Source organism: Arxiozyma heterogenica (assembly GCF_036370985.1).
Source record: "Arxiozyma heterogenica strain weizmannii chromosome Unknown scaffold_5, whole genome shotgun sequence".
NCBI classification, from domain to species: domain Eukaryota; kingdom Fungi; phylum Ascomycota; class Saccharomycetes; order Saccharomycetales; family Saccharomycetaceae; genus Arxiozyma; species Arxiozyma heterogenica.
Genome location: NW_027042658.1, coordinates 732,124 through 749,405, shown reverse-complemented (window position 1 = coordinate 749,405; position 17,282 = coordinate 732,124). Strand labels below are relative to the sequence as shown.

Genomic DNA, 17,282 nt, shown 5'->3' with positions numbered 1-17,282 from the left:
TGGATATACATTTAGTGTGATAATTTTTTTCTTTTGGAAAAAAAAAAACAAGCAAAAATACGGACTCTAACGACAAATTTTTGACTTATTTTGTGCCAGTGCTTTTTTTAAAACTTGTTATACTTTAAATTAGGAATGAAATGATTCCTTTTTGACACAGACTGAAATTTACAAGTAAGAAACAAGAACATATCTTTTTTAGCAGACACCTTAATAAAACTTTTGAAGGTACTTAATTTTTTATTTGCAAACCTAACTCTTTTTCAAACTAAAATGTTAATATCCTTTGTTTACCCATCTATCAAATCTCTGTTCTCAATACTTGCCCTGTAGATTCTAAATTCTTGCCTATTACTTTATAAAGTGTTCAATATTAACTGTGTAAAACCTAATATAGGTTACTTTGAATATATATTTTTGATTTGTAGTATTCTGCATTACTTTTTCTAGGGTTTTATTAAATTTCATTTGTTTTTTCAACTTATTTCCCCCCTTTTTTTTGTTCTTTTTTTTATTTTATTTTATTTTTTGTGGTTTGTTGATTTGAAATTATCAGAAAAGGGGAGTTAAGTAGTTTTGAACTCATAAAATTGTTTGATTACGGTATTCGAGGATCAAAAATTTTTGTTATAAATAAAGGATTTTCATAAAATTCAAGGAATCACCTGTTATTCGAGAAACTAAATATATAAGCTGAGACAGTAACTGGGTCATCGAATTAACTATTTTATTTTAAATAATTATCAAATAATTATCAACTAATATCAGTCATAATCTAATATTTATATTTATTAGCATCTTTCCAGATTTTTTTTATCCTATTGTTTCATTTCACTGTTTTTTTTTTTAGTGTTTGAATAAATTGTTAAAATTGTCAAGTTAACATCACTTGTATTTGCCACTATTCTAGTTGCCATTACCTTTATATTCATACATATTACGCTTATTTTAACCCATACCAAGTGGATACATCAATGTACAGAAGGCAAAGTATATATAATAATTCTCAAGAAAATGTTAATTTGAATGCACTAGCAGCAGCAGCAGCACTAGGAAAAGCATTATCTCCTGACGGAAGGGAGGTGGATCATTCAAAGATTCCATTTTACAAGTCATCAAATAGAGTTACTGCAATGACTAATATAAACAGATCTTCTTCTATAACAAATAGACACAGATCCCAGTTGAATTCAATTACAAGACATAACTCTATGTATGTTTCAACAAATGAAGTTCTACAAAGGCAAGAAAAGAAGCGAATTATTATTCCGTCCTATAGACAGACTACAACAAATAATAATAATAGAAGAACATCAAGTCTACCGTCAAGTAGTAGTACTAGGCGTAATCATGGCAAAGTGGCAGCTGTGGAAACAAAAAATGTGCATAAAGCATTTCAAGAGTTTGGTGGGCCCCAGAGTGTATCGATTAATTCCTTCTCAAATAAACGAAATATTAAAAAATATATTCCTGGTCCCAATGGTTTGATTGCTATTGATGTTCCTATTGATGATGATATTAAAAGACGACAAAGAGGGTCATATTCCATAACAACTGGGTATTTAGATGCAAGGAATTCACATAGTAAAATTAACTACGGTAGTAGGTCTAATAGTGGCCTTCATAATAATATTAATAACAATGATAATAATAATATGACACAGCCTCGTATTCGTACTAGAGTCTCATCTGTTCTATTAACTAATAATAATAATAGTAATTATAATAATAAAACAAGTAATTCGGTTAATAAAAATCCATACCAGAAGAATGATTTAACTCTTAAGAAACAAAGATCAACTGCAAGTTTAACATCAAAGAATCAGAAAAAAAGCTCTAATAACCTTACTTTAGATCAAAATAAGTATACAAAGGTAAATGTCACAAATCGAAAAGCTATTAATCATAAAGAGAGTTCCTCAAAAAATAATTTAACTGCTTCAACATTGCACTCAAGCAAAGAAAATATTAATAATAAAAGAACAGTTTCTTTACCAATGATTGAAAGTTCAATGCCAGAGGAAACTGAGTTAGAATTGGAATTAGATTCAGATAATGTGGGATCATCAAATTTGAAAAAGTTAGACACTCCATCAAAGATTGAATTAAGTGAATTAATAGAAGAAACTATTGAACTGGAAGAAAAGTTGAATGAAGATCTCATGTCGAATGATGAACCAAAACCACCTGATGTTAGTGATAGAACAACTATTGAACAATATAATTCGTCAGATAAAATTGCAAATAATAAACTTCCAAATGAAAATAAAACAGTTTTAGATATTAATAGTATAGACTCCCAAACTTACAGTAATAATGATATTCATACAAGCGATTTTGATGCAATACATAAAGATGAAATATATCAAAGTGATGAAGAAATATCAATAACTTCACTAAGTGACACCCATGTAGGAGAAGGTACTATAGAAAAAGTGTCTAATGATTTAGTTCATGTATCAAACAAGTCTGATGTAAGTTCATCATTTGATCAAGAGGAAAGTACTGTTAATCACAAAATAGAAAATATCAACATTGACAGATCTAATCAAGACACTAATCTAAGTGTATTGAGTGAGAAATCAGTCAATAAAACATGTGCTAGTAAGAAAATCAATTTATTAGGAAACGAAAGTAATAGAGCTAAAAATAAAGCAGTGAACGAACAACAAAACGGTAAACCAAAAAATATTAATAAGTTGGTCACAGATGAACCACAAGAAAAGCAAGTGGAGGAACTAGGTTTACAAGTGATGAATCATTCATACTTGGATGGAGATCAAATTAGTGAAAATATTCGTGGTGGTTCATCGGATTATGTAAGCACGGAAGAATATCCAAATGAAGATGCACCAAAGGCACCTATACCACCGCCAATAAGTCCCAAAAGGCATAGAAAAACTGCTCATCCTGTTAGAGATGATCTCCAGGATGTTATAACCGATGCTAAAACTACAGAAAAGCATTTATCGAGCCAGTCAGAAAACATTATGAAAGATACATTAAAACAAGACAACGATCATTCTCAAAACAAAGAAAGTATAACAATAAAGAAAAATAGGACAACAATGGCTGATTATTTAAGATCAGCAAATCCATATTTAAGTAAAAAAGATAATCTGAATTTTAAGGCACAAAGCAGTATAAGTAAGAAAGACACATATTCAACACCGAAAAAAAAAACTATCAGATCTCCATCGTTAAGTCCACCAAGTAAAAAACCTATTACAAAACATTCTATACCTTCTATTGACTTAAAACCACCACCACGTTTTAGTCAAAATATAACTCCAATAAAATCAGCTTTAAAGAAGACTCAATCATACAATTCTGATAGTTCAGTATACGATGATAATCCAGCTAATGATGCGTATCTTTCTTTAACTACAGCTGAAAATACAAGACTAAATGCTAGAATGTCAAATGAAAATTTGGTTAGTCGTAAAATCTCCATAAAAAAGGTAAAAAGACCACAATCTATGGTTACTCAAGCAACACAAAAACCTCAATCTCCTCCATCAAAAGATAATAAAAAAAAATCAGCTGTTATTACAAGACGCTCATCATTAATCAGAAATTCGAAGAGTACCGATAATTCAAAAATAGTAAAACAACAATCACAGCTTGACCCTGACAAGGCTGCTAGCGCTCATGAGGAATTAGTTATTACAAAGGCAAAGAAATTAGTACAAGACCCGAAAATGAGCTTAGCCCTTTATCCTATAGAACCAATACCAACAAAATCAAGCTTTGAAAAGTTGAGACCAGAAAAAAACCATTTAGGGTTTAAGAATTTATCTTTGAGAACAGATATAACAAATGAGACAGAATATGAACAAAGTAATATGAATAATAAATTTCATCAAAACAAGGCATCTGTAAGTTACCCAATCAACCAGCAACAAAGAACCCAGCAGATGCAACCATTAACATCTACAATAGGATATGGACTTTCTTCAGGTTGGACTTCAAGATTTCAAGATTCAGATTCAGACGATGATTATACTTTTTCACAATCCAATTATTTTAAATCTAATGGGAAAAGTAGCTCGAAGTCATCTAAGGTGTTATCACCCTCAAAATTGAAGAGTAATGGATTTTCATTATTCAAGAACACAAAACATCATGAGTTGCAGGAACCACCAGATAAATCATCATATGAAACACCGAAATTATCAAATAATAGTAAACTTGATAGGACTATAATGAGAACAGCAAGTGCAACAGACCAGTTAACGCCTACTAGCAAATCAGAATTGAAGGCTTCGCCACAGAGGGTATTAAGTGAACCGCAACTCAAAGGATCAGAAAAGATCTATAGTGATCAACATATCGAAGATGGTGACCATAAAAGAGCACACAATAAATTTGGGAATAAGTTAAGGAAATTATTTGGTAGAAAGAAATAGATATCTTAGCAATTTACTAACTGCTATTAAAAAAAGTTATTTTATAGTACCAACTTATTCGTACAAATATTGTGACTGTTTTGAAGTATAATAATGAAAATTATACTTTGTTCTGTTGATATTCATGAGTAATCGTTATGACATGTGTAAATTAACCTTTAAAAATGCATATATGTTTGCTTATGTATAGATTGTATATGTATATTCGTTATTTTTTTCCTTTTTACCGTTGAGTGATTAAAGGCATTTCTGGTGTAATGCTCCTAAAGGTAATAGTCGAAAGAAATGTTATGGGAAAAACAACTGGTATATCAATAATCTTAAGGAAGTTTACATATGTTGCACTCCGACTCAAACAAATAAGTATGTATTTTATTTATTACGCTGAATAATACAACTTTTAAGTATGCGTCCACTAAGAATAATTCTCTGTGATACTAATGAAGTCCTTACAAAACTGTGGAAAACATATATTCCTCGAACAATATTAAAAAATGATGATATCCTGTGTATACATCATGGATTCTTTGAATCATTGGTTGATTTAATTAGAAAAGGTAAAGAAAAACATGCAGGTAAATCTTACGCAATAGTGTCCCCTGGTAACTCCTTTGGATACCTTGGAGGTGGATTTGATTTAGCAATAAAGAATTATTTTGGTGGTACAGACTTTGAGATCTGGTTTAGAAGACAACTAGGTAATAGATACCATACAGTTGGTTCAGCTACTGTGATAGACCTCTCTAAATGTAATTTAGAGATTACTAAAAGATGTAGAGATGGTATGAAATATATTATTCATTGTCCAACTATGGTGACACCAGGAAAATCCATATTTGATGAAAAACATCCTATAGAGACAGGATATATACCCGTATTTAACGTGATTTGGAATGCCTTAATGCATGCACCTTCAGATATTGATGGATTGATTATTCCTGGGTTATGCACTGGGTATGCTGGTGTACCCCCAGAAATAAGTGGGAAATCAATGGCTTTTGCATTAAGATTGTATATGCTAAGTAGCATTATTTCAAAGGAATTAAGAAATGTGCTTATTATGTACTATTTTGGATGTCCATATGAACCATTTTTTTTACAGAGTTATCAAGAGGAATGTAAACAATTAGGGCTTAATGTTAAATCTATAAAAAATTTTGATATTAAAACAGATCCCTTAGAACATATCTTACCAATGGAACTTGAACACAATTAGTGAAATAATCCAGTATAAAAATAATATCTAAATGCTTAATCATCAACAAAAAATTCATAAATAGATTAGTTAAGTTTCTCCAACAAGTTGATAAAAGCGATGTGCAAACGAATAATAATATATGATACAATCAAACTATTCAATTAGAAATTCTTGTAATATTAGTAGTTGATCCATTTAAGCCTGGTTTAAAACATCTTATTTTATATAAATGCATGTTTTCATATAAATATATATGTATGTACTTATGAATTTTAGAAACATTTTCTTTTATACTTGTGTGGAAGTAGTAAATAATTGAGCTCTTTTTGTATGTAGTCGATATAAAATGATGGTAACAATTAAACCTATTATTGCTAATGAAGTGTTTGGTAAGTAAGAATCTAAAAATGCACGTCTATAAACACTTAACAAGTCAGCTAAAATGTCCACTGGAAAAGCTCCAGATCTTAAATAACTTGAATCCGAAATCAAATTATTGAAATGTTTCTTAGTGAAATGGAATGAAGTTTGTTGTTCATTTCCAAACATATAATTCCATAGTTTTGATGCTAATGATTTTTCAAAAACTACTAAAGTTAATGATGCACCAAGTACATTACCAATTGATCTCCATAGATAAAAAATACCTGTAATGGTACCTTGCTGTGATCTCTCGATAGAAAAGACAATACTAACTAAGGTTGAAACTAAGAGAGTGGCATAACCGAATGATACAGTACAAAGTGCTAAAATAAAAATTATTTTCCACCATATAGAATCGGATCTAAATTGATATGTAGAAGAGAATAAGAGTATCTTGATTGAATCTTGAATTGGAACAGAAGGTTGAATATGACTAATCAAATAATATGATATTATTAATCCAATCAATTGTAAGCCAATGGCAATCATAACTAGTATGGATGAGCAATGAGCTAAATTTAACTTAGTGTGTCTCAGAATAGATCCTGTAATTACTGATCCTATTGCAGTAGTGATAGAAGGGGGAATTGCATATAAACCAGTGACAGTAACACCAATGTTTTGAACTAACTGTAAATAAATCGGAGATCTGAATATATCACCATATATGATAAAAGAAGAGATAACAGTTGCAATAGAAGAAAGACCAAAAGAGCCTTTTAATAATTCAAATGGAATAATTCGTTCCTTAGCCACATATATTTCAATGAGCAAAAATATAATAAAAGAAAATACTGTAAACATTGTCAAAAGGGTTTTATTCCATTCAGAAGATGTTAAAAATAAAAGTCCACTAATAGTAAACACTAAAGTTATAGATCCAGCAAGATCGATCCTAGAAATATTGGCCCAGGTGAACCTTTCATGTCTTGGTGGTACGTGAAGCAATTTAATATTAACATTCCTACAAGCAAAGAATGAACAAGTCAATAGAAGTGGTACTTGTAATGCAAATACTGCTCTCCAACCAATAGTATCCAATAGAAAACCACCTAAAGGACCTCCGAGTAATTGACCTGTACCAAATACAATATTAGCATACCCTTGGTAGACACCTCTTTCTCTCGTGGTACATATATCACTTACAGTGATACTACTTAAAGCATTAATGCCACCACCGCCGATACCACAAATTGCTCTAGCCAAAGCAAATTGTGGAACATTTTGTGTAAAACATGTTAAGAAACAACCTAGTCCAAAAAAGAAATGAGCGGTTAATACAGCAAATTTTCTTCCAGTAATATCTGATAATTTACCATACAAAGGTTGGAATGCAGTATTTGTTAAAAGGTAACTTGTAGCTATCCAATGTTTTAATTCTGATTGTTGGAATTCTTCAGCCACGGGGTTCATGATATTGGCCACTACAGTACCATCTAAAGCACTTAAAAAACTACCCATCCAAAGTGAAAACAAAATAGGGAATTTAGGCAAAGTCAGATTATATTTATGGTATTGTTCATCTAAGGATTTTTGATTATCTCGGTTACTTTTACTCTCGTTTTCAGTGTTTTGTAGACTTACACTAGAAGAATAATTAACTGATTCAGTAAAAAGACTAGTATTTTCATCTGGAGAGGTATCACTCATTATAGCAAAAAAAAAAAAAATGGTTTATTAAATATTTGTATGTATTCTAGTAAATTTCAATACAACCTATAAAGTATAAGGTCAAAAATATAAGTTTTCTTCTTTATTGGTTTGTAGTTTGCAATCCTCTAATAAATTATACTTATAATATAGCTAGGGGGGGGTAAGATATCTAATTATTTTAATCTTAATTAAATTGAAATTTTTAAAGAAAACAAAAGAAAATACTAGGGATCATAACAATTAAAATAACTATTCTGGTTTGTATACTAATAGGATAAATAAGTTTAAAATACTCTTCGTATGTGCATATATGTATATACATTCATCATAGGTGTATTCAATAAATTTCGATGACTAAACTGTAAAAAGATGACTAATAAAAAGAAAAGAAAAAAAAGAAAAGAGAAAATGATTTTTTGTTTCTTATCAAGATAAGATAAGATAAGATAACGTAAAGTAGAGTAAAGTCAGGTAAGAGAGGTATAAATAGTACAATCAAATGAGATAACTATGCCTCTATATGAGGTTTGATACGGCAGTGCAATTTATTTTAAATTATAAAAAACGAAGGCAGGATAATTTATTTAATATATACATGAATACTAAAAAAATGAATATAGAAGAGTTAAGATATATATTTATAAATATGTGTAGGTGTACTCGTACGTGTATGTGTGTGAAGAGATATATGTATATTTGTATTGTAAAAATCCCAGGGTAAGAATAAACACAATAAAAAGGAGAATAATTGCTACTAATGGTCAGATTTGAAACTAATTAGGAGTTTCAGGTGAAGGAATGGATCCATCATTATCATTATTATTCTCTTTTTCTTGATCTTCTAACTTCTTAGTTTCAGTTTCATTCAAATATTTATCAAAGGCATCATTTCTTTCTGGGAATGGTCTTTTACCTAACATTGAAATCATGTCCTCTCTGGTCAATACTTCTTTACTTAACAACAATTGAGCTACTTTGTCGACTTCTTTTGCTTTTTCCTGTAGCAACTTCTTACAACGATTATAACATTCTTTTACAATTCTTTGCACTTCTGAATCAATTATATCACCAGTTTCATCAGAAAACGGTTTTGTTAGGTCGGTTTCACTTTTTTTTTTTGGTAATTAATCCACCCAATCTTTGGACTCATGCCTAATTGAGTGACCATTGCAGTGGCCATATTAGTAACTTTTTTGAAATCATCAGACGCACCACTTGTCACCGAATCAAAATGTAATTCTTCTGAAACACGACCACCAAGTGACATCGTAATTCTATCTCTTAATTGTTGTTCACTTAGCAAAAAAATGTCACCAGGCAAATATTGAGCATAGCCCAATGCACCTTGACCTCTTGGAATGATACTAACTTTTAATAATGGATCTGCATATTTCAAATACCAGCCACAAATTGCATGACCTGCTTCATGGTAAGCTACGATTTTTTTTCTCTTCAGGAGATAATAATTTAGATTTCCTTTCTACACCACCAATCACTCTTTCAATAGCTTGTTCGAAATGATTCAATTTGACTGAAGTAGAGTCATTCCTTGCTGCAATTAAGGCTGCTTCATTGCATACATTAGCAATATCGGCGCCAGAAAACCCGGGTGTTAAAGCAGCAAGACGATTTTTTAAGTCGTAGATTTTGTTAGCCAATTTCAATTTAGCTAAGTGTACCTCAAAGATCGCTTTTCTACCTTCCAATTCTGGTTTATCGATATCGATGTGTCTATCAAACCTACCTGGTCTTAGCAAAGCTTTATCTAGGATATCTGGTCTGTTTGTACCGGCAAGGACGACGACATGGTCACTTGGTGTGAATCCATCCATTTCAACCAAAATTTGGTTCAAAGTGTTTTCTCTTTCATCGTTTGCACCAGAGAAATTTCCCTTCTGTCTTGCTTTACCTACAGCATCAATTTCGTCGATAAAGATAATGGATGGTGCATTTTCTCTTGCAGTCTTAAAAAGGTCACGTACCCTTGCAGCACCTACACCTACAAACATTTCTACGAACTCAGAACCACTGACAAAATAGAACGGGACGTTGGCTTCGCCTGCAGTAGCTTTGGCTAAAAGAGTCTTACCTGTACCAGGAGGACCAGAGAGGATAGCACCACGTGGAATCTTTGCACCCATCTTTTCATATCTGGAAGGTTCCTTCAAGAAACTTACAAATTCCATGATTTCTTCTTTAGCTTCATCACAGCCAGCGACGTTTTTAAATTTAATTTTGACGTCTGTGTCGATATTAAACTGTCTTGCTTTTGAACGAGATAATCCGAAGATGCCATTCTTACCAGCTGAACTTGCAGCAGTGGCAGATTTCTTGGTCAACCAAATTAAACCAGTTATCATTAGTACAGTTGGTAAAATTTGGAATATGGTTTTTGTCCAATTGCCTTGTTGAATATATAAAACAGGGATTTTAAAATCTGTTTGAACGTTTAGATCATCTTGAGCTTTATTTAATTTACGTTCAAAATTTTCTATAGAACCGATAGTGAAATAAATCTCGCTACCGGAAGCAGTACTACCACCATTACGAGTACTAAAAGGTGAGGATGAGCTATTCGATTGACTTAACTGGATTCTGCCTGTATCATTTAAAACAACTTTTACTCTCGAATTATTAATGACAATCAATTTGGACACATAACCCTTTGCTAAATAATTTGAATAAAAGTCCTGCCATGAGATTTCATTGGTTTCGTTATTATTGTTCAATAAATCCAATAAAAATGAAAGAACAAAAAATGTCAAACCTAATTGGAATAGATTAATATTGTTGTTATCTATACTATTGTTATTATTATTTCGATTTTTATTGAAAAAGTCATTATTATTGTTGCTGTTGTTGTTATTGTTATTGTTGTTTGTATTATTTTCTTGATTAATACTATTTTGTCTTTTAATAGTATCTTCTAAATGCTGTAACCTTTCATTAATATTTTCTTGACGTTCTAACCATACTTTTTCATCATGATCCTCATTATTATTATTATTATTATTATTACTTAAACTTTTTAACCTATTTTGACTCATTTCTATATAATCACGAATATCTTTTTTAATGTTTATCAAATCTTCATCAGTAGCATCCATTTTCTTGTCTATTCTATTGTTACTATTGTTGTTATTGTTATTTTGTAATAAAGAAAATGATTGTTTTAGATAAAGTGGATTAGAATGATTAAATACATGGAACGATCGGATACATTTCTGATTGATCAAAGATGTTATCCCATTATCTATACTATTTCTATTAGTTTTCTTACTGTTGTCATTATTATTATTATTATTGCTGTTGTTGATCAATATTAGATCATTTTGACTGATTGAAATAAATGATCTTTTCGATATAAAAGATGCCACTCTTACTGGTGTTTTTTTGACATGAATCATGATTACTCGAGAATTTAAATAATTAAACTCAAATAGTTTTGTCTAATATATGAATTATGAGTATATATATATATATATATATATGTGTGTGTGTGTGTGCATGAAAAGATTGAAATGGGGGTGCGAGGGAGAGGAGAGAAAAAGAAAGTAAGTATTTCGACTCCAACAAAACAAGAATAACGTACGTAATTTGTGTATTTTACGTATATATAAAACAGTGTAAGCAAAATATATATAACAAAAGAACAAACCAGTGGTAGGCAAGGTCAATTCAAATAGATTTCGGTCAAGTCAATCGTAATATAAACTTAATCTTCGATTTGGAATTAATCCGTACATTGATGCTATTGGATACCTGTAAGGTAAACTGCAACAGTAATTCAAACAAACAGGGAAAGTAGAATACAAAAGCAGAAATGTAAATGTAAATGTAAATTTGGAGAAGAAGGGGAGAAAAACAAGAAAAAGAAAAAAAAACTCTTTTTTTCCCTCAACAGTGACATCGTTGTCGTGGACAATGACCCAAAAAGCAAATATAACTGTGTACGAATGGTGTACGAATGTAGTGCTTAGTAAGCAATAGTTGGTTGTCTTACGTAATCGCAATTCTAAGGGGCAATAAAAATTGCAGAAAAAGTTTCCTCGAGCACTCAAAAAAAAAAAACCCTTTTGCGACATCGAATTGATCTTTCGGAGTATTGAATATATACATGAAAAAAAGAGATATGTGGTAGGTTTGATGCTTTTTAGCTAGTATGTGGTGTTCGTTTATTATAGAAAGAAGGATATCATTTAATCATCAATAGACAAATAAATAAATAAATATAGATATACATACATATATATTTATTACAATATTTTATCATCTCTTCTTTTTCTCTTTTTATTTGTCATGTCTGGTTTAAAAGTCGCTATCATTGGTGCTAACGGTAAAATTGGTCGTCTTCTAATAAATATCTTAAAACAAGACAAGACAAATTTTGATACACCATTAGCTATCGTAAGAAACTCAGAACAACAGGACTATTTTATCAACGAAATCAAAGTCAACGCCTCCTTAACAAGCATAGAACATGCAACAGTTAAAGAGATAGCTGACGCAATTAAGGGGTACGATGCTGTCGTCTTCAGTGCAGGTGCTGGTGGTAAAGGTGTTGAAAGAATCTTCACTGTAGACTTGGATGGCTGTTGCAAAGCCATTGAAGCTTGTCAATTGGCCAACGTTAAAAGATTTATTGTGGTCTCTGCTTTAAAAGCAGAAGATAGAGATTTTTGGTGGAGCATCCCTTCTTTAAGAGAATACTATATCGCTAAAAGAGCAGCAGATCATGATGTTAGGTTGTCTGGTTTGAATTACACTATTTTACAACCTGGGTGGCTGCTAGATAGTAATGGTACACAAAAGTTTGCATCTTTGAATCAAGTCGATAAGATGGTGGAAATGGGGGAAAAAACTGTCGCTAGAGAGGACGTGGCCTTGTTTATCAAGGAAGCTCTATTACATGAAAATGAAACTAAAGAAAAGACTATTCCATTACTTAATGGTGATATCCCAATTAATGAATTTATTACAACTATTTAATTCTATATATATATATATATATGTAGGTGTATGAATGTGTTTTAATAATAAAAAAAAAATCATAACCCTTCTTCAAATATTCTCTGTTGTTCAATAGCTTCTAATGTTGTTTTGTCAACAACATCCTCATATATCTCCTTTGGTATTTTGCTTAATCCAGTAACAGGTCTCAACAAGTCTTTGTCTTTAATAAGAACCTCATACTGCACTTCCTTATTATCCAATGCATCATTTTTTTCCTTTAAACTATCTACTTTTTGATATTCTATCACTTTTGTTGATTGTGTTCCCTGTGGTACATGCAAGGTGTTTGTATATGGATCTCTTATCCCCTGGTTTTCTATCAACAAGATACGAACACGATCGTAATATATGTCACTATTGTATCTACTGCATACAGCAGCATGTTGATATAGCCAATTTGTTGCATTCAATTGGCTTCCATTTACATTGAACAATGCATTATAATTGCTATTAATATTCATATCTATAGTATTATTAGTAATAATACCGTTAGAGGACGCAATATTTGTAACAGCACTGGTATTATTCGTATTAGTACTATGTAATTGGTTGTTTTGAAAAAAATCTATAGTATTTTTTGCAGGATCAGTTGAGAATTGTAATTGTGCTTGGTCCATATGTTCTTGTCCCTCAGTATGCCTATGTTTATCAGTAGTATCTGTTGTAATGTTGTTATTGTTATGCGACGAGGAGGAAGATGATTTCCCATGTTTATATTTGGCATGTCTACCTCTTTTGCCTCTATGGGATTGTTTGTCTCTTGGAATCTGTCCCTCTTTGATAATATTATGTCTTAGATTTGGATCACTATAATAATCATCGTCATTCTCTTTACCGTTAACAATAATCTGATGTCCAAATTCTTTAAATATACTTCTTGCCGCTACCACAGATATGGTTCTATTTCTGTAGGAATACGGTAACACACTCTGTCCAATCAGTTTGTTCTTTTCAGACTGACTTAAAATATATTTGTACAAATTAGGATGATGTTGGAACAAAGTAGCAGAGTCCCTTAAACCAACAGCCCTGGCAGGTTCGGTGGCCAGCATAAACAACCTATCTCCATTGTCAAATAATTTGAACGTACGAACTTTAAATTTTCTACCACCCTTTAAATTACCATCGGTATCTATCTTCTCCTCACCAGATGGATCATCAGGTAATGCATACTCATCATTAACAACAGGTAAGGGATGACCATCAGAATCTACAGGGTATGATAATTTCACTTTCTTATTAAGATGGGAATCCTCATTATCTTGATTATCTGTCTTTTCATCAGGTACTGTCTTATCTTTAGGTGTTTCAACACCACTATCATTTTCTTTTTCATTATCATTATCATCATCATTACTTTTTGTAGTTTCTGTTTTTACTGTTTTATTACCATTTTCCTGTTCTTTTTCTTTCAACTCCTCAGAGTTTTCTTCCTTTCTAATTGTACTACGAGTTCTTTTACTTCTTCTGCGGGGCAAATTTTCTTCTTTCTCTTCTTCCATGTAATCTTCTTCGTTATCAGTTGTTTTTCTCCCATTTCTTAGTTTCTTATCTCCTTCTTCCTCTTCTTCCTCTTCTTCTTCTACTTCCTCTTCCTCTTTATACTCTTCATCTTCATCGCTTTTATTTAAACCAGCATCATCAATCTTATAATTAGGTCTTTGTGAACGTGATCTAGAACGTGACCTAGAACTTGATGTTGATCCCACTGCTTTTTTAATTTCAATATCAGACATTACGTTTAAACTATTATCCCTTCTAACAACTTTGTAGTTTTCTTTACCACTACCCACTTTTTTTTTTCCTTGACAATATTCAAACTGTTTTTTCAGTAAAGCAATTAGCATTTCTGTATTAGTATTTAACATGTTTAAATTTCTTATGGAGAGGTTTCATTTACTTATTTTTTATTTTTTTCTAAGTTTTTTGTTCCTCTTTTTTTTTTTAGTTTACTTTTACTTTTGTTTTTCTTTTTAAAATCTGGTATTCGGTTGTGGTTCGAGTCTTTTCATGGGCCTTTCTTGCTTTCAAAGTCTATTTTAATGAAGCTACATGGACATTCATATATGTTTATATATGTGTATATACGTGCGTGTATGTATATGTACTGTCTTGTAGATTTATTCTATACTACTATTATTAACTTACTTCTTTATATTATCCAATATAATTGTTAACTATTACATTGAATATTGAACTCTTACAGTTGTAACTCCCAAGTCTTGATGCAAGCATCATTTCCGGTGGATACAATATGATCATTATCTTGCCACATGACATTATTAACACCATCCTTATGAGCATTTAAATATTTGACAATTTTCATAGGTCTCTTTACAGAATAGATAATGATATGTGTATCTAATGACCCAGTTGCCACTAAATCCTCCTCTTCCTCTTCTGCCCCATCAGCGGAGTCATCACTTTGTGGTCTCCAAGAGATCGCGTTGATTTTACCGGTATGGAATGACCATCTTGATGTCTTTATATCACGGCTTTCGATATCAAACAAAAGTATTTTACCTAAAACATCACCGACAGCAACATATTTTTCGCTTGGTGATATAGATATATATGATGGCATGGCCCTCATACTAGCTTTTAAGTTAAAACTCTTTTCCAGGTTATTTAATTCAAATATTTCAATGGCATTCGATCTTTCATATCCAACAGCGGCATATGTCTTAGAGATAGCAACACAAGAAGCTTGCTCATGTAATTTCATTATGTTCACAATTTCACCGGTAAATGATTTGATAATAACTAGCTCATTGTTGTTATTAATCACTGCGAATAAGAGATCTTTGTCATTCTGATCAAAGTTTACAGCTGCAAATTTTGGCTGGGATTTAAATTTATATTTAATTTCATTATTAATTTGTAATGTATCATCCCATGATATAGAAGACACTTGTGGATACTCTTTGTTATTTATTCCAATAATTAAATTATTATGGTTTTGGTACATAACAGTGCTTGATTGTTGCCAATCAATAATTTTACCATCAAAAGAACCAGTAATCATTGGGTTGACAGCTAAAGCAGAGATCCCCTTATTATGACCCCTAATAACAGCTAATGGCTCTTCTTGATCCAATTTGATAATAGTTAAAGTACCATTTAATGATAAAGTCACAAGAGCTTCACCATTAAGTATTGATACGACACCTACTTGTTGTAATCCAACATCTTTGGTGTTATTAGGGTTCAAATTCCACCTGTGAATACATTTTGATGATTCTAAATCCCATACTCTTAAAATAGAGTCAGAACTTACAGTGGCATAAGTATCTTTATTTAACCAGGATAAAGCAAATAACCCACCATTAATTGTTTCTTCTGGATCTTCCACAATTTTGATGAATTCACCGGTCAATCCATCGAAAACATTTATCTTTCTATCAGAGCCTACTGAGATAAACACTTTACCATCACCTGGTTGAAATTTAACATCTCTGATAAATTTCCCTTGGTCATGATGAGCTTGATCACTACTGGTGAATTTGAATGGAGGACCAGTATAAAAGACAACTTTCCCATTATCATCGACAGTGGCAGCTCTCATAGGTCTTGATTGTTTCATGTGACAGGAATTGACTTTAATCGAATGACCAGTGACTTCACCCAACGAATTGCCAGAATCCCATGATATGAAAACACCAAATTGATCCTTACCATCACCAACTACGCATAGTCTACGGCCTTCAAAATCCCAGGATATGTCAGTAATAGGACCAGATAAGACTTGAAATTCAGATTTAACTTTAGTTTCTACTTGTCTATAACCAGTAGCAGGATTGGGTGTGTTAGCATTATCAATAAAGTCCCATGACCAAACAATGGCTTTTCCTGATGAATCACCAGAGATCATATAATGAGATCCTTTAAGAGGTGAAAATTTTACAACAGTAACATTGTTATTAGCATGACCAGTAAATTGAACTACAAATGGTTCTTCATCATCCATAGAGGTGAATTGACTTAGACTTCTTATAAAGGCAGATTTACCACATGGATAAGCAATTGCATTTAGAGTTTCGTCATAGGAAAGGTGAGTGGTGAAATTTCTTTCGGTAATTGGCTGTGGAGGTATCACCTTTACCAAAGCTAACTTTGATGTCATGCTAGGAATTGATAAATGAAAATAACAGAGAAATATAAGAGAAATTAGAAAAAGAAGTAAATAACCTGATAATTGATATCAGATTGTTTTTTTTAGTATCAGTTGTTTAATCTTTAGTTATTTTTAATTTAACCAAAAGATTTATTGTAGCGATAACATCTTATGTTTAAACAAATGATACTGTGAGAGAGCCAGTTATGACAGGCATGTACAGAAACATTCAACAAGCAATGGAATTATTATTATAACAATCTTTGAAACGGGGCGGTGTAAGATAGTTTAAGATAGGAGTTTCAAAAAATTTTGAAAACACTCGGATCGAAATATTACGTTAGGTTTTCTTCATTATGGTTAGAATTCTCTAGTTTATGTGTTAGGGTTGTTTGTAAAAAGGAAAAAATGTGTGTAAAAATTTCCACAATTTTTAGGGTTAAAAGGTAAAAACCAAATTTGTTCGAGGTTG

General features: G+C 31.5%; 7 protein-coding genes across 7 annotated transcripts; 3 read left to right on the top strand and 4 right to left on the bottom strand.

Moving 5' to 3' along the window:
- Positions 1-974: 974 nt before the first annotated feature.
- On the top strand, positions 975-4,409 carry SEG1 (Seg1p; the record flags this gene model as incomplete). Its single annotated transcript, XM_064860657.1, has 1 exon — positions 975-4,409. One exon carries the CDS (start codon positions 975-977, stop codon positions 4,407-4,409), a length of 3,435 nt encoding a protein of 1,144 aa, XP_064717674.1.
- A 406-nt stretch (positions 4,410-4,815) lies between these two features.
- PDL32 (putative ADP-ribose 1''-phosphate phosphatase) lies at positions 4,816-5,625 on the top strand (the record flags this gene model as incomplete). Its single annotated transcript, XM_064860656.1, has 1 exon — positions 4,816-5,625. One exon carries the CDS (start codon positions 4,816-4,818, stop codon positions 5,623-5,625), a length of 810 nt encoding a protein of 269 aa, XP_064717673.1.
- Positions 5,626-5,895: 270 nt separating this feature from the next.
- VBA1 (Vba1p) lies at positions 5,896-7,680 on the bottom strand (the record flags this gene model as incomplete). The annotated part of the gene is made up of 1 exon (XM_064860655.1): positions 5,896-7,680. One exon carries the CDS (start codon positions 7,678-7,680, stop codon positions 5,896-5,898), a length of 1,785 nt encoding a protein of 594 aa, XP_064717672.1.
- A 1,427-nt stretch (positions 7,681-9,107) lies between these two features.
- Positions 9,108-11,090, bottom strand: YTA12 (m-AAA protease subunit YTA12; the record flags this gene model as incomplete). Its single annotated transcript, XM_064860654.1, has 1 exon — positions 9,108-11,090. One exon carries the CDS (start codon positions 11,088-11,090, stop codon positions 9,108-9,110), a length of 1,983 nt encoding a protein of 660 aa, XP_064717671.1.
- Positions 11,091-11,982: 892 nt separating this feature from the next.
- PWA37_004152 (uncharacterized protein) lies at positions 11,983-12,672 on the top strand (the record flags this gene model as incomplete). The annotated part of the gene is made up of 1 exon (XM_064860653.1): positions 11,983-12,672. One exon carries the CDS (start codon positions 11,983-11,985, stop codon positions 12,670-12,672), a length of 690 nt encoding a protein of 229 aa, XP_064717670.1.
- Positions 12,673-12,731: 59 nt separating this feature from the next.
- On the bottom strand, positions 12,732-14,564 carry NPL6 (Npl6p; the record flags this gene model as incomplete). Its single annotated transcript, XM_064860652.1, has 1 exon — positions 12,732-14,564. One exon carries the CDS (start codon positions 14,562-14,564, stop codon positions 12,732-12,734), a length of 1,833 nt encoding a protein of 610 aa, XP_064717669.1.
- A 332-nt stretch (positions 14,565-14,896) lies between these two features.
- On the bottom strand, positions 14,897-16,819 carry AIP1 (Aip1p; the record flags this gene model as incomplete). Its single annotated transcript, XM_064860651.1, has 1 exon — positions 14,897-16,819. One exon carries the CDS (start codon positions 16,817-16,819, stop codon positions 14,897-14,899), a length of 1,923 nt encoding a protein of 640 aa, XP_064717668.1.
- Positions 16,820-17,282: the final 463 nt, after the last annotated feature.